The 21,775-nt window shown below is 39.6% G+C and overlaps 1 protein-coding gene across 2 annotated transcripts in view; it reads right to left on the bottom strand.

Annotated features, from left to right (window-relative positions):
* RNF38 (ring finger protein 38) overlaps positions 1–21,775 on the bottom strand; it is an 80,852-nt gene that overhangs the window by 31,403 nt on the left and 27,674 nt on the right. For both annotated transcript variants that reach the window (XM_083481785.1, XM_083481784.1), the window contains exon 2: positions 5,623–5,693. In XM_083481785.1, the coding sequence (XP_083337911.1) occupies positions 5,623–5,693 (71 nt within the window). The remainder of the gene's footprint in view (positions 1–5,622; positions 5,694–21,775) is intronic.

Genomic DNA, 21,775 nt, shown 5'->3' with positions numbered 1-21,775 from the left:
ATTACCAGGTAGGCAGGCACATGTGTGCATGCACACATTACGCCATGTCAGCAAGCAGTTTCATTGGTAAATTTGTACTTGCCCTATCAAGTGCAAATCTGTGACAAAGGTATTTTATTACTATTGCACTAGTATTACAGGCACCTATTGATCAGTGCCTATGACATTCACATGAGGAGCACTCACATTTGCCCTGTTTCTGATGCTACACCATTATAAAGAAATAAAAAAAACCTTATCACTCTTCCACACATGTACACCTCAAGGTATTTCTTGCTGGGGTGTTGCTGAATTTGGCTAACTTCAGTAATGAAAATGCAGCAGACAGAAAAAAGACTTAATTAGGAAAAACTCTATATAATCATAAACAATTTGAAAACGTTATTTTTCTCCTGAACCTTTTAAAAAAAATCTCTCTCACATTTCATAGATAGCAAGCAAATAAGAGATGCTAATAATAAATATTGTCGTCATTTCCTCTTCTCTGCATCTGCTGAGTACATATCCTGAGGTAAAGCGAAGCAATACCTTCTTCCAAGAGAACAGCCCCAAACAAATTATGTAGCCAGTCACAAAACACTGCCTAAAGAAAGGGAGGCCTTTCTTTTTTAAAAGCACGTTTCTACTTCAGTCTAACAGGACCAAAATAATAACTAGCTCTAAAAGGAATGTAGCAAGAAGCAGTTTGAGAGAAAAGGAAAAACATAAAAAGATGATAATATACATTGGGGTCGGGGAACAGTGAAGAATGTTGAGGAGGAGTTTTTTGTATAATTTTTCAGCTGTAAAGTTGTGCCTGTGGTTTTTCAACGCTTTACTTTCGAATGCTTTACTTTCAGAGTCCACGCTACACAATGAGTTTGCCGCTTAGGCATGTTCTAGGTTGCATGCTCAGCTGACATATCTTTCAGGCCTCAGCATCACCAAAGATCAACTGAGTGCATGGCATAACAGACACACACACACACACACACGACTGATGGTGGGCAGGCAAATGATCTCCTAAGTCACCTCAACATTTCTGATCTCATTTAGGAGCTTCTAAAGAATCACAGGGTTTCCTGGAAAACATTTTGTGAACTAAATGAATTAAAGGCACACTGATTTTGTCTGATCTGGATTCTGTGTTTAGATAGCTCTCCATGCCATCTTCAGTCATTTAATCAGTCCCTGCTTTGTCTTCCTTCTGCACACGAAGTGCAAACCGTTGCAGCTAGAAGCAATCAATATACATTTCCCCCAATGCTATGGGCATGATCTCTCCCAAAGAGGTGTCGCTCCCACTCCATATTAGCCTTTAGTAAGGGTTGTAAAGCACATCTATTCTGTTTGGCTTTTGGCTTGCTCTCCCCCCTGCCCCCCCAGTTGCTGTCTATTCTGTATTTTCATTTTTGTTTTAATTGTGTAAACCACCTTAAGCTTCAAAACAGCAGCTGAGAAATGTTTTAAAATAAAATATAGTGTATGTGTGTTACAGCAGAATAATACAACCACTGACAACATTTCTTTTTTATATGTGATATACACTTACTTCTGCCTGATGTAAAAAAATACACAAAATGCAGTTTCACTAGCCCTATAAAATTATTTCCTATCTGGTCTTACCTCCGGGGAACATTACCAAACAGCATTTTTGCAACTTCCTTGCCTTTTAGAAAGCAATGAAACCTGCCTCTCTGGCACAGAAATGTCATTTAATTTTAAAAAGATACACACAACAGTATTTTCATTTACAGGTTCCAAGTTATTTTATGGAGCAATAATAGTTCAGTTCTGTACTGTGCTGAAATGTCAGAACTCTTAAGTCAAGTGAATATACACAGTGCTGGAAGCTACAGTTGTTAGGAGAGATGCTCATTTCCCAAGCCTTTTGTCATAGACCCCCAAGCAGCCTCCCCTCCCTTTGCAAGCTTTGAAGGGGTACATTAACAAAAACACAAAATCCGTTTTAGCAGAGTTCTTCTTCAACCTATCCTGTAGTTTTAGGAATCATACATCAGAAGAATGCAAGAAAAGAAAAAAACTATCAATAGTGGAAGCTAGATTATAGGATTTCTTAAATCATACTGACTGTGCTCCTTCCTGAATCAAAGTAAAGTATTTTAAGTGTGGAAAATATTTAGGCAGTGACACATTTCAATTTCCAGATAGTGCTGTTTTCCTCCTAAATATCAGGGGAAAGTTCCAAACAATACTTATATTAACTTATAGTTCAGTAAGTCTTCCAAGAGCTTTTTTGAAGCACTGGGCATCACTAATCCAAATTAAAATGGACAGTTTGGTTGACTTTGATAAAGTAACAACAGAACCACAAACTATCCTTGAGAGAAATAGGTCCCAAGTAATATCATAATTAAAACTAGGCACCCTTTACCAAGAAATCAATATTAATAATCCTTCAATCAGTTCCATGCTAATAAGAGGCTCTAAAATATCAACTAAAAAGTAAAAACTTTTGGGGAAAAGCACAGAATTAGAGTAAAGTACAACAATGAAACTCACTGGAGCATGCTCAAATCAAGGTGCCACAATAGAAGATCTTCAGAGTTGTCATGGAAATAGAAAGGATAGGGATGAAGAGGTGGCTATAAAAACCAGAACTTAAAATATTAAAGGGCAAAGTTGGTAGACAACACAAAATAAGGAAAAAATGAAGAGAAACTAAAAAGAAAGAATATTTGTATGTTGTTTTTTTTTACTTCACAGGAGTAAGAACATTCTGCAGAGCAGTTATCTAGCACAGTAATGGGAGGAAGAAAGCAGGATAAATCAGATTCTATTGTTATTGAATTGCCTTTAAAATGCAGTTATATTTCTGCCTTTCTAGGCTCTGCCTCTGTATGATCTGTAGAATATGTTGCAGAGCTTTCCAAATCTAGAAATATATTCAAATAAATTCACCTAACTTTATAAATCCACTAGTCTAAATTCACCCTAACCATCTTTTCCCCCTGTGTTCCAGAGCAGCCCTATACCTGTTGCCTTTAATCAACTCTAGTTTATCTAGCATAATACCTGTCAGTAAATAACAATTCGCATGGGTAAGGCGACTGAAGGGATGTTGCTAGTGAGCTGCAAGATGTTGAAATATGGTAAATTCTAATTAAATAAACTGATAGGTAAGCGGCTCTTTAACAGGAAACACACTTTCCTGTGGAGAATCCAGGAAGTGAAGCACAAATCAAAGAGAATCAGTGATAAGATGCTGGGTGGGGGTGGGCACACTTCAGCTTTAGACACTATTTTCAGTGAAAACACTCTGCAGGAAAGTTTGTGTTGTTGATGCCACAAATAGAAAATAACTAATGACTGAATTTAAAACAAAGGTTAGTCAAAATAAGTGAGAAGGGAGCTGCAAACTGAAAAACGCTTAAAATAGCACATTAAAAATGTTACATGTGAAGTCACGATCACACTAAAAAACTGAAGGCAATACTCAGAAGTGAAGTTTTACTGTCACCTGTTTTGCTTGATGCACTTAAAGCAGCAGTTTTTCAAACCTCTTTTTTTATTACAGCAGACAAGTTCAGATATACTGGCTCCTAAAGCCCAAGCAGATTTCAGCTAGAAAACATGCACAAAGTCTTGAAGAATCAGTGGTACTCTTAAAAGATTCTGAGGAGTATCAGTGATGCTTCAGACATATATTCTCCTAAGGCCACACATTAAAAGCCTAACTCTCGCTTTTTGCTGATCTCAGATCATATCTATATGTCTTCCTAACAATAAGAGATCTATTTATCCATTAGCAGCTGGGTGACTATCTTATGACCAAACCACATGGGTGGGTGCAATCACATATCTTTCCTATGGAATCAGCAGTGAATGTCTATGCACACACACACCACCACCACCAGTGTCCAAGTGAAAGAAAAATCAATAAATTTAAGTGGAAATATGACGACTGATGTTATTCAAAACTCTTTTGCCATGTATTTTACATTCTAGACCCTGGTTTACAACAAATGAATTCCATACCGATATGAAAAAGCATTTATAAATAGATGACCAGGACTTGTACCTCCTATTCATTCTTCTTTCTAAAACCTAGTCTAACTGTGGCCAGTTTCCACACAAAATGTGATGTGAGAACAACTATATCGAGCACCCTCCCTAAAGACAACAAAATGCCACCATCGTTAATGGAGGACAAATGCTACTTCAACTGCTCTTAAAACCAAAGATGAAATTTAAAAAAGGAAAAGGTGAAATAATGCATATTAGCATATTTAAAAACAAGGCACAAAAAGTGCAAACGCAAAAACATCACTTCTCAAATAGTAATTTCTTTTAAGTACTTATATTGTATGTGATTATTCAGGTGTGCTTTCCATGCATCTCTCTCTCCCCGCAGCCAGCTTTATGCACTATTTTCCTCATTTTACAACTGGGCAACTAAAGCAGAGAAAGCAATCCCTCACCTCAAAGTTACCCTATTCATCACTAAGCTAAGATCTGAACCCTCTTTCAGTTCTGTCATGAGATTCCTTGGGCCCACAGTACTCAATTTCCCCCCGAAGTGATTTCATAGCTTCTGGAACCTCTACCCCTGCTCCAACCTGAGAGAACTGTCACCTTCCCTATCCACCAGAAGAACTTGAATGGTAAGCAGTGGGGGAAGGTAGCTACCACATCCTCTTAAAGTCCTTAGCTCAGAAGCAAGTACATTTCCCCTCTCCCTTGAATGGTTGAGTGGAAGAGACGCACAGAATAATATTTACAGCTCTAAGGGAGAAGCTTCTCAACTTCAGAATTTGCTGTACAGATAATCCAAGGTGACTAAGAACAAGACCATTTCATCTGTCATAGCCTGAAGTAGCCAGAAGAGCTGGTGAGAGAACCTTCTTATCCTAGGTCCAGGGCATGGGGTGTGGAAAGGGAGACACCTATGCAGTTTATCCTCTTTACTGCTTCCAAGTTGCGACGAGCTTATAGAGGCATACAATTTTCTCCTGTGACTGACTTATTCAATAGTTTGTAGTTGTTTTCTCCTTCTAGTGAAGCTCCGAAAACCATGGAAATTAGTCCTATAATCTGAGAAGTGTGCATTAACTTATAATCTGAAAAGAGCTCCGCACCAACAGTTTATGCTAACCACACATTTGCCATATTTGAAGAGTAGCATCAGTATAGTTAAAATCTACATAATAGGAAGCAGCTTACACAAACAACTTATCACATTTTACCCACGACGCTGCATTTCAACCACATACCCATGCGATCTCAGTGTTTGAGTGGGCCCAAAGTGAGTTTTGGGAGTGAAGGAAAGGAGACCCAAACCTTTTCTGAATCAAAGGGAATATTTATAACAGAAACCGAAAATTCCCACACACAACACTCCTTCATACTTTGCAAGGCAAAAGTAACCAAATGAGAGAAGCTTTACTTTGTGAGAGGAAGAAAATAAATTCTCTGTGTACAAATTATCACCCATCGTCACATGGGGGTGGTGTCAATAGAAAAATCAAAACAACTGGCACAAAAGTACACCTTTGTAATAAAGACCAACATCCTCTTGAGACAAATAAGCAGTTTTGCTATAAAACTTCAGCTAAACAAGACTTTCAATTGCATAAAATTGACACTTTTAATACCTGAAGGAAACTCATTTAATTCAGTTACCTTGTCACTGTCATCAGTACAGATGTGGTCTTGATGGATTAACTGGCACTGGAAGGAAGCACCGACACCACCTGCAAGTAAACAAAGGAAAAAAATGCATTTGAAAACACAGACTGTATACTCAAATCTAGCTATCATGGCTTCTGTCTTTGTGATTCTAGGACAGGAGGAAGACATTTCTTCACGAACTGCCAAAACATTTTCTCCAGATTAACAATGTGCACTTGTTCACTGACTTAATATTTGTATTACAAGAATACACAAGCACAAGTTAAGGGAGACATTTGTGCAATGATTACAGAACTAAGTTCTGAGATGCAGGGTAACCTAGTTCAGAGAATCTGCTCGGCTTTTAAGGCTCAATGGAGAGGATTTAGGGGAAAGTTACCATTGCCTCCTTGCATCAGCCTACCTTCACAGAGTTGTTGCCAGACTAAAGCATCAAGTATGGGCTTCTTAGAAGATATAGTACAAATGTTAGCAGATAAATAACCAAGTGTCGTGCCTCTCATGAGTTTCTCAAACTGCTATGAATTTAACAGTGGCCAATTTCATTTCCAATTGACAATTTCAATGTAACTACTTAAGCCAGAGTGAGCCAAAGAGCACAGAACCTCTGCCATTTATTCTCCCTCAGCTTTTCGATAAAAGTCTATTCTCCTGTTTCCTTTGTCACTTTCTAAGGTGTTTCTGTAATAAAACAGTGGTGGGTGCACAATGAAGAGGTTAGCACATGTCTTACCGCCAATACATTAAGATGCACGTATATATGCAGTGGTGGAAAAAGGCTCATTTACTTTTTAAGCAGACCCTAAAGCAGCTTGGATGACAAGGCAAAACAAAATACCTTTACTGATTTTAATGTATGCTTTTATTCTATGTGTATATATGCACTTAACAGTATTGGTAAACTTGTGCTGCTTAAAAATACAATGTATACTTTCTGAAATGACTAAATATAAAATCCTACAGGATACTGTCTCCACTTTCCTCTCCCCTTATAGCAAGCAATACATAAAGGTAATGTAGAATGCTTTACTCTTCAAGAATTGCATGATACGCCTTTTATCAGTACCCTTTGGTTTTTCTGTTTTAACAATTCTTTCTTTTATTTTCTTTCTTATTCTGTACTCTTTTCAAAACAATATTTTGTGCATGTAAAAAGCATGTTGTTTTGATACTGTATTTTCTCTTTAAAATTAAAGCTATTTACAAAAAAACCCAAAACCCTACTACAGGATAAAATCACCACCCCCACCCCCGATAGTAAGTACTATAGATCTCAGTGGGGCTTACTTCTGAGTAGACATCGATGGCAAAGTTCAGCAACCTTTTCTCAGTTAAATATCTAACCTGAACTGTGTAACACACAAGATGTACATAACTGTCCATTATAGCCTTCCAGCATACGATGTGTTTTCTTATTGCCACTTGCCTTGGGCTGATCTTATGCAAAAAGGAAGAGGCATATTGCTAACTTTCAGAGCAGTCCTATAGATGGGGGTGGACATGTGACCCTAAATATGATTTCGTGCAGTCCTTGGCCTAGTTTCAGAGGCCCTATGCTAGCTTATAAATTCAGATCTCTGTTCCTCCTCTAAGGAAGATAGAAGGGGTGATGCAGAAAGAAGAAGAGGGCAAGGGGCCTTTCACAGATTATCCCTTCCAGCTCTTAACAGAGATTACAAATGTGTGGGAGAATAGTAACTAGAAGGATAGGCAATTTTATTATAATACTAAACATAGAACTTTAATACTGAAGTACACTTTCTTCTCTGTGGCAATCTGTATATATAGAAACCTACTGGAGAAGTTAGACCAGTTCTGAACTGCATGTGTATGTTCATCCCTTGAAGACACACACACACACACACACACACACCCCTACAGAACAGCAAACCCCAAAGCCATCAACATGAGGACAACTGCATAAATATTAAGAGGTGTGGGCAAAACATAGCCAGTCGGTCATTGATATGGCTTCTTTGAACTGAATCTGTTGCCAAGGTACTATTTAAAACAAAGTATTTAGATTGTCATATCCTTAACACTAGATTTGTAACAACCTACTTCTTAGAGACCAAAGTTTTGTGTCCATGCTGGTTTCCCCAAAACCATAGTGTAAATGATGCGGTCTTTTCCTGGACCACCTAATGTCATAAGCTCTCAAATTGTATCAAAATGTTTAAATCTAGATGCTATAATCCACTCTTATTGCTTTGAATACTTATGCCTGACAAGAATTTCCCTGTAACATGAAAGCTTACACTCCCAGCACACTGAAAATGATACAGACTGCAAAACAGATTTTACCAGAACATTCCTCCAAGTAAGTACAGTATCCTTCCTCCCAAAACCTAAAATAATGTCTGTTTTACAGACACTTCCTATATAGGCACCCTCACTATATTGTTTTAGATCCCTGCTGAAAACCTCCTTATGTATTTCAGAAAACCTCCCCAGACATACAATTAGCTATCTATATTTGTTTTTAAAAGATTTTCTGATTTTATCCATATTTTGTTGATAATTATTTATGTATACTTGTGAACAGCTTGATGATTTTATGTATTAATAATTTTATTATGTACACTGCCATGAGAGTTTTCCAGTTGAGCAGTCTCTCTCTCAAAGCATGGCTTTCACTTGGTGTGCATTTTTGTTTTCTTCAACTGCATTTAATTTCAAGTATTTTAAAAAAAACTATTTCAACCAAACTGTTGAAGAGGAAAAGAAACGTGATGCTTTAAAAGAGCCCTTCATGCTTTCCTCCACCCGTACACTTGAAATGCCACTGCTAGCCCATGAAGCTGAAAAAATAGCTTGTAGAATGTCCTGCAGCAATTGCTACTAGTCGCATTATGCCACAGAAATTCTTTTGGTTTGGAGTTCCCTTCCCTTCCCCTCCCCACATTACTGCTCTTCCCCCTCCTTTTCCTCCCTGATCAGCACGAAGTATGGAAAAACAGTGTTCTGTTATGAAGCCACTATTCTGCATTCAGTAAAAACATGTTCAGCCCTACCCAGTACTTGGCCTCTGGATGTTGTTTGTTCATGGACTACAGCCAGTTCACATCATTTGAAGCCTGAGCCACCTCGCTAGCAAACTAGCTGGCTTTACCACAGCTACTGGAGCACAGTTCTCGTCATGGCTGCACAAAATATACGGGGACACAACAAGCTGCTTCTGGCAAGCCCAAGAGCTTGCACATGCCCAGTGGGATTTTGGCCTTGTTTTTCTTCAAACAGCTTATTCCCATCATGCCGTATCACAAGCTGCTTTTGCAAGTCCCCTCAATATTAGGAACAAAGCTTGATGTGCAACAAGGAGGGCTGCAGTTTGAGAAACAAATGTCCAATGCCCCCTTGAATGCAGAAAGCCACTTTCAATCTTCTCTAGATCCTGACTGCTGTCTTTCAAGGAGTGTGGTTCCACCTTATTTATAAGTTAATGTTACAGCTTTCCATTCAGAATACTTAACATTTTTCACATTCAGGCTACAGGAAACTAGTTCCCCAGTGGTTCCTGGAGGGCATTCCACAGTTTGGGGTGGTGCCTTCCACTTTCCCCTTATGATTAAGCAAGTTCCTAGTCACGTTTGATACTTATTTTGTAGCCAGATTCTCTTTGTTAGCTCTGCTCTGAAGACTTACATAGAAAGCTGTTTTATAGTGAGTCTGACCAATGGACCATCTAGGTCAGTATATGCAGGTCTGGCTCACCAAAACAATGCTTTCCCTGGAAATAATCTGTTAGGCAAGCGTTCACATAACAAGTTGACAATTTCCTATTTCTAATTGATTCCTAACCATGGAATTTTGACCCCCCCCCAAGCAAAAAAAACCAACAAAAATGGGAAAACTCAAAAAATGCTCTGATTTGTCCGATCGCTCCTCCTCCTTTGAATTTGGTTCATGAAACAAAGCCAAACAGGACAAATATTTATGAACAAGTCAGGTGAAAAGAGGAAGAGAGTTGTCTCATGTTGACAAATTACATCAGAAGTTTTACCAATTTAGGTCTGCGATGAAATGGACTTTGGGTATACAAAAGCTTATGACACATAAACCTGTGAGGTGCTACAAAACAGTTGCTTTTATTTCAATGCACTCCAAAAGTCTTATTTATTTTATTGTCTGTTCACATATATTCACATTAGTGATATATTCACATTAGTGGCTTGAAATTATGTCAGAATTCTGGCAGAGATAAAGGAGGGGAGAGGCAATTAAGTTTGAGGGAGAAAGTGCCTGCAGTAGTCCCCCTTTGCTACTTCAAAGCACCCTGTTGCAGGCATTTTGCAGAAAGGAGGGAGGGATTTGGGTGTAGCAAAATGAGCAGCTTCCCCCCAGTTATATCCAATATGGATAAAATTTGCTGCGGAACATTCTTCCAAAAGAGATTCAGCAGGCACTCTTACTTTTGACTTTCAGTTGTCTCTTGAAGGCTGTTCTTATAACAGTAGTTGTATAAATTTTTGATTACCCAGTAGTTTAATCACTTAAATTATTATTTGTCTTGGTTTTAATGGTATTTTATGTCTTTATGTTGTACACAACACTGATATGTTATGATGACGGTACAGAAATACTTTCTAACCAGTGGTGAGATGGGCGGTGACAACCCACACAGGATCACATTTCTCCCCTACAGGAGAATGGGAATTTTAGAACAGCATAAGCAAAGTTATGCATGTAGGTGTATGTGTGTGCGTGGCTGCCAGGGGTGGGGGGAAGAGGAAAAACCGAAGGCTGAACTAGAGAAAGCTAAATTAGACATGATCAAAGCTTACATATCCTCAGTGGAATTTTTGACATTATCTTGTCAACAGCAGGACCCTCCACCCCAATTTCATACCACGAAATACTTGGGAAACTACCTTCCGATGGGTGATTCCTATTTAACAAACAGAACTCCCCTGCAGTACACTTATACCAATCAAAATGTATTTTTAATGCTCTGACTTTCAAGCATTCACACAGGGTGAGGAAACAGATTTGTGTTGTTGCCCATGTGCACAACTCAGCTGTCATGCACCATCTGTGAAAGCCACATCTAAGTTGCAGTACAACCATTCTGTATTTAGGTGAGCAGAAAAAAGTTTATACTATTTAGAATTTTGTCTCCACTTGATCTTTTCAATTTTTATATTTATAGTTTTAATTTTTAAAGAAATTAACAATGAAAAGGTGAATACAGTCAAACATAATAATACAAAATAGCACCTTCTTATATGTACATTTATGTTGAACGGGAGAGGGGGGATGCAGCTGGTGAACCAGACCAGCATTCATTCATGCAAGTATCTATATATGGAGTTCATATAGTATATCTGAAAACGCCTCATATTTTACATTTTAACCAGCTGCCTCTTTTAATAATGGCAAAAAAATAATAATCCAGAAAACTATGCTCTGTGCTCCCACGAATCATCTCACCACCTTGAACATTGTCATAATAAACTCTACAGAGGAGCCTCTTCTGTTAAAGGAATGTCCTGGTCAAGTGGCCCAGACAAAATATGCCATAGCAATAGAATGCACAGTTCAAAACAGGAAACTGACAATTATTTTTATCAGTGCATACAGACTTTCCTTCTAGCAGTTATAACATTAGCTCAGGGGACCTCTAAGTAACTTGCCATATAACAGCAATTCAACCCTGTTCAGAAAACAAGCTACAAACCTCCCCAAATGTGGACAGCTAGAATTGGCTTCATAGGCAAAATTTACTTTGACTGTAGACATAGTCGTGATATGGGGGAGGGAGAAGTACTCTAAATAGGCCAGAGGACTCTGGGAAGACAATGTAAAAATAGAGGAATGGGTGAACATTGCTATGATGCAAGGAAATAATCAGGAAAGTACTGGTGTAAGGTAAAAAGAACTGACTGAAGGCTAGAACTGATGTGGACGTTACTCCAGCTGCAGAAACACTGAGGGTCTCTAGGGACATAGGGAAGTGTCTTATACAAACCATTGGTCTATCTAGCTATATTGTCTACACATGCACTGGCAGTGGCTCTCCAGGACTTTAAACAGCAACCTTTCCCTGCCTATCTAGAGATTCATTTTAGATATTCATTAACTTCTGGCAAAGCTTCAGAGTGCTAGTTTTAGTTTACAAAGACTCAAAAGGTCTAGGACAGGGTACTGAAGAACTGCCTTCTCCCATACAAGCCCATTGACTAAGCCAACCAATCTTTCTCTAGTTGTCCCTGCCTTCAGAAATCAGGTTGGTCACTATCAGATAGGGGGCTTCGATTCCTTCTAGGGCTGTGCGATAAATTGCCATACCTTTATTGACATCGTGGTAGGTGTTTCAACAAGAAAATATACAGGTGAAAAAGAAGTGGACACTTAACAGCTTCCCAGGGGGTAGTTCTCCTCCTCCTGGGAGAAAGAGGCTGCTTGTTCACCCCCTCCCTTGCCCAAAGATGGAGAGAGTGCTGCTACAGGTTCTGTCGCCAGGGCTCCCTTCGCCTTTACTGGCAGGGCTTTCTCAGCCAGGAAGCATGAAGGCTCTCGCCCCCTAGCCAAGCAAGGTCCCCAACTGGTGTGTGCGCATGCCAGAGGGACAGGGGCTTATTTGCGCACCTCAGCCGGGGAGCGCAAAGCCTCCTGCTCCCCAGCTGAGGGAGCCCAGATCCTCCTCCTGCTCATGTGCAAGCAGGAGAAGGATCGGGGCTTCTTCAGCCCGGAGCAGTTACAGTTTAACAGAACCCCCATCCCTGGCTCGTGCGAACCAGTGGTGGGTTAGGGGCTCCATAAATCTGCTTGGCTGAGGTGAGAGCAGCCGTGCATTCCTCAGTCAAGAAGTTTTAAATAAAGGAGGGAGGAACAAGCTGTATTGGTGCCTGGCTGATGCATCTTGATTCTCACTCTGTGCTGGCATGAGGGGCAAACCGTGATGGCGGTTTCAGCCAGCGGTATATTGTTGTTGAAACAGCCAAGGCTCTGAGTCCCTCTGGCTCCAGCGGCCAGCTGAAGCTTGTTTCTGCCTCGCCTCGCAGGGCACTGGAGAGACTCATGAGTGATGGCGGTTTCATTAGTGATATACCACTGAGTGAAACCACCACCACAGTCTGCCTCTCATACCGGTCCTGGGCAATATATTGATATGTCACCCAGGCCTAGCAGAGTGGACTCTTTTGGTAGTGCCACCACCCTCAAAAGTGCAGGAAATGGCAGCCCAGGTGAGGACTTTCTCTATGGCAGCCCCTACATTGTGGAACCCTGTCTACAAAGGTGCATCTAGCATTTTTGTTGTACGGATTTCGCACCTTTGTTTTGTGGGACACCTCTTCCGCTGAATTTATACAGTTTTGTTCCATTTGGAATGATTTTAAGTGCAATAGTTTCAACTTTTTAAAATTGTGTATTTTATTGCTGTAATCCACCCCGGCATCTTCTGTTGAGGATGGGAAAGAAATCTTATTAAATAGTCTGTCTGAATATGGATATATACCACTTCTGAAAATAGAATGTGCAATCTTTCCTCTGGTGCTGTTCTCAGAGTTGATCACACTCCTTTTGCTGCTTCTCCAGTTCACATATCAGTTGCCTCTCTGCCAGCCCTGCATTGTAAACTCCAGCCGGTTGTTGTTCACCTACTCCAATTACTGCCAAGTGAAATAAAACCTATAAGGCTGTTGAAAGTTGTTCTTTCCAGTAAACGGAGCAACTAATTGGAAACTGCCAACTACTTGAATGCTGTTTTCATTATAAGACAGTTGGCATCATTATTGCCATATTGGCCCCAGAGAATAAAAATACCAGGCAACCAGCTGTTCCTGTTGTCCATAATAATTTTTCTGGAAGATCACCTGAGATCTTAAAGAATGTGTGGTTTCACCTTAAAGTTAATACAATTCTCTAGATGTTCCACAATATCAAGACCATTCTATGCCATATTTGAAGTCCCACAATGAAGGAGTGTACATTTTAAAGCTTATAATAAAGGATATTGTTTAAGAATAAGACATGGGTTTCCAAAATCATGTACCATTTTTCCTTGACAGGTTGTGAGACCTGGAAACCCACCTCCAATATAATCAGTTACTATATGCAGAACTGAGTATATCTGGTAACTTTACATGCTAGACTGCAGTATAAGCTGCACATGTCTGAGCGTGACATTAACAATGCATGAATATAAGAAGCCCATTAGTTGTAACATACTAGCTCATGTCAGTCTGCACAGCAGCCCATGTAGCTGAATGCATCTTTACTTCTCATAACGTGAATATATATAAAAAAAATTCCTTCCAGTAGCACCTTAAAGACCAACTAAGTTAGGTGAGGTTGATGGACTTCCATTTCATGCGGCTCAATGTGGTGCCTTCCATGGTTCCAGTAGTAGATAGGTAGCCGTGTTGGTCTGCCATAGTCAAAATAAAAAAAATTCCTTCCAGTAGCACCTTAACTTAGTTGGTCTTTAAGGTGCTACTGGAAGGAATTTTTTTTATTTTGACTATGGCAGACCAACACGGCTACCTATCTACTACTGTGAATATATATGTTAGATGAATTTTCTCCCTCAATCCTGCACTTCTGATTCCCCAAAATGTTTTATTCATTTTGCCCACAATATTTTGACTAAAACCTTAGGTTATGACAAGTATTCTCACAAATCAGTGTTTAAGTATTAGTCATGTAAGTGTAAATTATATATTCAGCAGCACAAAAGAACCCCCCCCCCCGGCAAGACCCCTTATTTTTGTACATTCTTGATGGGTTTTTGCTTCTTCTTTTTTGCTTTTAGCACAGAAATGTGGTAGCCTACAACAAAAAATAGTTTGCCATCCTCAATGACTTGTGGCCAACCTGAAGATTCTATCATCATCATCATCATCATCATCTTGTTAATTATTAATTTATTACTTATATCACAGCCACTCTGGGCAGTTTCAAGCAGAATATAAAATACACTGAGGCATCAAACATTAAAAACCTACCTGTACAGGGCTGTCTTATAATACCTTCTAAAAGTCAGATAGATGTTTATTTCCTTGACATCTGATGGGAGGGTGTTCCACAGGGATTGCACCACGACCGAGAAGGTCCTTTGCCTGGTTCCCTATAACTGCACTTTTCACAGTGAGGGAACTGCCAGAACACCCCCAGAATGGGACCACAGTGTTCAGGCTGAACAATGGGGGTGGAGACGTTCCTTCAGGTATACAACACCATTACTGAACACCTATCAATTTTCCAAGTGCTTGTTCACGACAATTGCAGAATATTTAAATACAGATGGCAGAATTCTTCACAACAGACTTCAAGTAGGTGAAACTCACAAGGTGACTTGCACCTTAAAACAGAAGTATATATGTACAAAATCAAGCAGGATTCTGTTGCCTCGCCTTGAGGATCTTATAGTAGATGGAAGTGCTTAGTACAGCAATTCACATTAATAGTCAGACAGAATGACATGCTAGGGCCAAAATGAAAAAGTTATTTCATGGCCCGTCAAACATAAATTAACTTTCACTCTCCCTGTCTGTCTTGGTCTCGCTCCAATTAGTGAGCATCTGTCCCAGTCTTGTTTTCATGAAGGGCAATATTCAAGCTCAGCATTTACTTTTCTCTATATTATATAGATATTATATACACTTACACGTTTTCAAAGTATTACGAATGCCACTAGAAACTTTTGACAGCATGTTTACAAAATACCCTGGTAATATTTTCTAACTTGTTCAACTTTCTATTACCCCATCCCAAAACATCTTAATTATTTAATATTACAGATTAGTTCTAGATATCTATTTCTATATAAAAAGTCCTGCTGGTCTGAAGACATGTGATATAGCCACCTTGCTAAATTTAAACCGGTTTGGTTCTTGTCTGTACCCATACTGCACACTGCCCGGGAACACCATGAACACCACTTTCAGTTCTTATGAAGGAAAGGTGGGATTATTCATGTAACAAATGAATGAATCAATGAACAGCTCAAATTCACTCACTGTATTAAAAAACAACAACCCAATAATTTGCTTGCATCTTTCAAGTCACTGTACAGCTTCTTTTCTCAAATCTGCAGAATTATTCCTCTTCTACAAGGTACAACTACAGCTGTATGCTGTAGTTATGATTTCATTATTCAGGGTTCTGATTTTAGGACTCCAATCCCAGTATTCTGCTGAATAAACTGTTCACAAAGTGACTCTCTAGCTCCATTTCAAAATATGCAAATGAAGTGCAACCCAAGACACTGGAAATAATACATAATCAACCCCCCACCCTATCCCTGGGTCAAATCTCACTAAGGCCTTAAACTTGTGCCATCTGGCTGCCCTCCCTCCGTGTAGAACAAAGCCCAATGTGTGTTTTTTGTGTGTGTGTTTTTAAAAAAATCTATTATTGCTCCATTGGCTCACAAGAGTCAACTATTTTAAAATCAATTATACAGATGTGAATTTCATGGCAATAATTTTTTAGACAGTTAATTTTATCTGTTACCTAAGCAAAGATAGTATAAGTGGCAATACATTCTAGAATGCGCTATTAGGCTTCAACTTATAATTAAAAAATCATCTAATGTTAATGTGAATATCTGAAGGGCAGATGTCCAGTAGCTCCATTAAGTTGTAGTACTGTATTTATTTATTAGTCATTTAATGTTGGATTCATGTGCTGTAGAGGGAAATGAGGGGCATATGGGGCTCATCAACCAGGGAAACTAGAATCAGAGCTGGAAGGGACCATGAGGGTCATGTAGACCAAGCCTCTGCAATGTTGGAATCTTTCACCCAGTGTGGTGCTCAAACCCACGAACCTGAGATTAAGAGTCTCGGGCTTTACCAGTAGCCCATCTAGGAGAAGGATAACCCTGATTTGAAACCTCTGCTGCCTTGCGGCTATACTCATTCATGAGAAAGGCTTTATGAATAATCCCCAAGAAAAAATCCATACCTGCTGCCTTGCAGGAGATCTTTGGGAGAAGAAAAAGCTAACAAGTAAACCCTACACAAATCCGGTGGAGTCCCTTAGGCAGTTTGCTGGCACCTTGTATGCCTCCTTCTGGCAACTCCCACAGCCAAGCGGGTGCCAAGTGTATTGCTCTGCTTTCCTTTGCACCACACTGGTGAGGCCAAGACGTCTTGTTTTCTGGGCAACCCAGGACCTCCATACGCACTGCTCAGGCTTGCGCCCCAGAGAGGTCACTTCAGGGCTGCTAACGCAGCAAATCAATGTAGTTGTGAGTTACCAGTTTCTGCAGCCACATCAGGCACTTCGATTCTCCAGTGCTTTGTTTTCACCCCTGGATGCACACTCCATTGTCTCTCAAGACAGACTGATGCCAGAAAAAAATAATGTTGGATAGTTCAGTCGGTAGAGCATGAGACTTAATCTCAGGGCTGTGGGTTCAAGCACCATACTGGGCAAAAGATTCCTGCATTGCAGGGGGTTGAACTAGATGACTTTCATAGTCCCTTCCAACTCTACAATTCTATGATTCTAATACCAAAAAATATTCCCTGGACTACTTACAAACAAAACTTAAAAAAAAAAGCAATCAATATAGTAACCAAATGGTAAGGATTCCATAAGCTTTGGTGTTGGTAGTTTGGTTGTCCAAGTATACCTTAGGCTTTATGCAGAAATGTACCTCAAAGCCACATCTAAACTTGCAGTGTACTGGTACAGAATTCAAAATAGAGGCAAAAAAGGTACGAGTATCTATTAAAATAATAGATCTAACACAATATAGTTTGCATTTTCATTAAAAGATGGGGTATCCCGTTTCTTCTAATAGCCAACAAGGGGTATCCTGTTTCATCTCTAATAGTCAACATACTGAGCTCATGTAATTAGTGGACTTGTGCAATTATTATCACAAGGGAGTAAGGGAAAGGGCCAAGAAAACTATATCTGAGTAACTGTGGTATGTAGCATCTTAGACAAACCACCTTAAGATATCATATGAGGCCTAAGCAATGGGGAAATGGGAGCAATGAACTGGAAAATAGAAACACTGCACAGGCTGGTTTAACACTCGAATCATTTCTCCTCCCACAAGAAACCCTGGGAATTGTAGTTCTGTGAGAAGGGATTATGGGGCACACTGAATTCCCAGTGCCCTGAAATACTATTTCCAGTCTCCTTTAGGGGAAGGAATGGCAGTTGTAATAAATATTTGTAGTCAAAATGCTGCAAAAATTAAGTTCTTGCAAGTTCAAAGGTGCCTCGTCATTTCAAATCCAGGAAGCCAAAATCGTCAGTTGCAAAGAAATTATCCATAACAGACCTCACTATTTTAACTAAGCACCAAGGTAATACTTGGAATGTGAGAGGCTAAGAATAAAGCAAGACCTGCAAAGACATCTTCTTTCCAAAAACAAGTACACTGAAAGGGACTCAGGGCAACAGTATTCACATAACACTATACTGAAAGTTAATTCTACTAATTGGGGGCGGGCAACAATTTATATCACCAAAAAACTGGTTTCTGCAGCCTAGATGCTCTTAAAATCCTGAGAATCCTAGCTTCCACTAGCATTTTTAGCCCTTAGCATTTCTAGCTGCTTAGATTAATAGTTTTCACTTCAAACATGGACAATGCAGCTGCTGCCAAAAACTTAAATATGTACTATCACAAACTTTCAAAAAATATGCAGGCAAAAAATAAATAAATCAGAAACCCATAAGTATCTTTTATTTTAATAGAGATCCTAATTCAGATTTTAATATACATACACACACAAATCAATGAATTACAGAAGTTTTTAGCAGAAAATGTTGAATGTTTTCTACTCAAATGACCTAACACAAGGAAGTCTGAGAGAACCAGCATTCTGGAGGCTTCCACTCTACTTAAAGATTAGCTTTCCCAGTCCTAACAGCGATGTCATTTAGTGAGGAGGGGTGTTTCAAAAACATGAGGACTTTTAAAGTGTAGCACTGTGGCACACAGACCTGGGCCACATGTAACACTAAGCTAAACCATGGCATAGCCTAAATGAGAAATTTCCTGGACATAAAATAATGGTCGCTTCAGATCATGCTGTTCCCAAATTTCTGTGAGTAAACCCATGATTCTGCTTAGTGTTACGTCGAAACCTGGACTTGTGATATCTCTTGCTCTTGCCAAACCACAAGCTGTAGCCAAAGTTTGTTCTATGGCTTACTGAACATGGCTTGTCTACAGGAGATAAACCGTGAGCCCAGGTTTGGACATAATGCAAAGACAAAATCCGGCTTGACTTACAGCAAAATAGTAGCAGGACAACCAGAGAAGGAGCAAAATGACTGGAATCTTTGCTATGGAAACCCACACATTAATTGGTTTGTGCTAAGCCATGGTTTAGCTTAATGTTACATGCAAACTAAGCCAGTCTTCTGATGTATTCATCTGGGTAGTTTGTACTCAACCCAAGAAATCCCCAACACCCTGAAACTCATTTCCATACACAGGATTATCCTACTATTGCTCAAACAGTATCAATTATTTGCCACAATGTTATGAAGTTTAAAAAAATACTTAATAAACTGTCCAGTTTATAAATTGTGGAAGGAAAGAGCCACTGCACATAGAAATAATTTAATGCAAAGCTAATATCAAGCTGAACACTAAATATGAGTAGAATGCTCTTTTATTTTAGTTAAACTGTTTAGCTCTTTTCTCCCAGAAGGACTGTATGTTTGTACCTAACATGTTTCAGTTTAAATAAAAAATTCCTTCCAGTAGCACCTTAAAGACCAACTAAGTTAGTTCTTGGTATGAGCTTTCGTGTGCATGCACACTTCTTCAGATACACAGATGTGTGTGCATGTGTGCATGCACACGAAAGCTCATACCAAGAACTAACTTAGTTGGTCTTTAAGGTGCTACTGGAAGGAATTTTTTATTTTGACTATGGCAGACCAACACGGCTACCTATCTACTACTGGAAACATGTTTCAGTTTGACAATGAATCATTTTGGCACATCTTACATAGTTACAATTCATTATTTCCTCTCTTCTAGAAAATAGAATAATCAGATGCCTGACCTATTAGGAGCATGATTAATGGCCAGGTTCAGACATCACTTTAAAGCATAGTTAAGGTTATACTGGGGTTTAATGTGAACAAGCGGTATGTTGGGGTACACTGCTCAAAAGTCCATGATGCATTCTTCCATTGTTGCTTCCATTGGCACATTGGGGAAGAAAGAGACCACAGGATGTCTTTGAGTTATGTGTGAACCGGCTCTCCTGGTTTGTTTCTCCAAAACAAACCTTAAGTAATAAGCAAAGTGCAAGCCTTGGCTTCCACTCATGGTTTGTTTGGAGAGAAACACACACAAAGCCAGCTTCTGTTTGGTTTGTTACCCAAGCAAAGAAAGAAGGAGTGCAGCAGGGATTTTTAACCTTAACTATGGTTTTAACACAATGTCTGAATCAGTCCCTTTATCCTACTAGGGTATCGCTTCCTACTGTTCTACACGTAAGGCTAGTGCAGATATAATGTTGATTGATCCTTGAACTGCCATTAAAAAAAAAGAGGAATAGCTAAGCATGTGGAATTACCTTATGAAGATCATTGGCCCCTTGCAGCAAAGTACACCCCAGCAATGGCTTTCTAATGTCCAATGCCCTGTACTTGAGTTCATCATAAAATGTACAGCAGAATGATCCAAAGACTTTCATGCAAAGTATGCTGTGGTACAATGGGTGTTAACCAGAAGGCTGGTGGTTCGAGTTCACCCAGGGACGACTGTGGACAGGATACTTGCATGGCGGGGGCTGGACTAGATGACCCTCAGGGTACCCTTCAACTCTACAATTCTATGATCCTAGTGGCTCTACCACTTAGCTACCAGCCCCACTGACTTGCCTTTGGCACTGTAATTCTTTCTGAGTCACTATGAGAGGGAAGGACAGTGGATCCCAAAGGAATTTTATCAGCAACTAGTATACTGCTGCTTATGAAACAGTGGCAGGAGTATTTTGACATAAACAGATTGACAAATAGACAAAGCTGTAACCCCCCCTAATTTATTTTTATATTATCAACTCTCATTGTGGGTAACTCTCCTGTTGGTTCCCAATCCTGCCAATAGAGCTATAAGACATATCACAGTAGGAATGAAACTGTAAACTGCTGTGACTGTAAAATTATATTACCAAGAAGTTTTACAAAAAAAAAAGTAGGAACTTGGCTCCTTTGGATAGGAATTTTGGCAAAGAGGCTCAGTCTGACTCAAGCCAGATTTTAACAGATACAATGGCTGGGTTTGAAAGGAAGTACAAGAATCCTGGAATCTGTACTCCTAGTATATATGTATATAAACAACAACACAGCCTCCCAGTTTAGGTGCACTTCAAAATTTACAAAGAGCATAAATTACACCAGTAACAACAAAACAATCCTAGTTGGCTCAACTGAAAGTGAATTCTTGTTTTTCTCCCCTTCCCTACTAACAGATCATTCTTGGCGGCGTGCTTTTCAGAAGTGCAGACACTTTCCATACTACATATTTTTCCCCCACCACAAATGATTCCAATCTAAATCAAACTGTTATCTTAGCATACTTGAAGTTATTAATATACACAGAGACAAGGAAGCTATGATGCTGCAGAAAGATTTGGGTGGTCATGGCTTATCTTCACAGAGTGAATGCAACCCCATCTTCAACCCATGTCTGTCAATGTGTCACAGATTATGTGGATCAGACTTTTAAAAGGGAGAGTGATGACCCAAACCCCACTCTTCTCTACCAGTTCTGAAGCAGGGTGGGCCTTGGGCAAATCCCCATCTCTCCTCTCTAGCCTAGTTCATGGGGCTGTTCCAATGATAATATGAGACCATTTACACTGTCCCAAGCACTCTGAAGAACCAGTGTAGAGTACTAGAATGTTGTACTAGGACCTGGGAGAGTAAGATTTGAATCCCCACTCAGCCACGAAGCTCATTAGGTAACCTTGAGCCAGTCACAAGGTTGTTGTGAGGATGAAATGAGGAGGAGAACCATGCACACCACCCTGAAAGTCTTGGAAGATAAAGGTGGTATGTAAATGTGATAAACAAACAAACAGCAACAGCATCAACAATCACATTGCACCTCTGCAGAAGATCAAAACAAGCTGGGGGGAGAGAGCAGGAGCAGGAGTTGTGTGGGCAGCAGATATGTATGGCCCCAGTGCCTCAGCTGATCAAATGA

This window comes from Podarcis liolepis (assembly GCF_965112155.1).
Source record: "Podarcis liolepis genome assembly, chromosome: 17".
Taxonomy (NCBI): Eukaryota; Metazoa; Chordata; class Lepidosauria; order Squamata; family Lacertidae; genus Podarcis; species Podarcis liolepis.
This window is presented reverse-complemented; position numbering and strand designations above follow the sequence as displayed.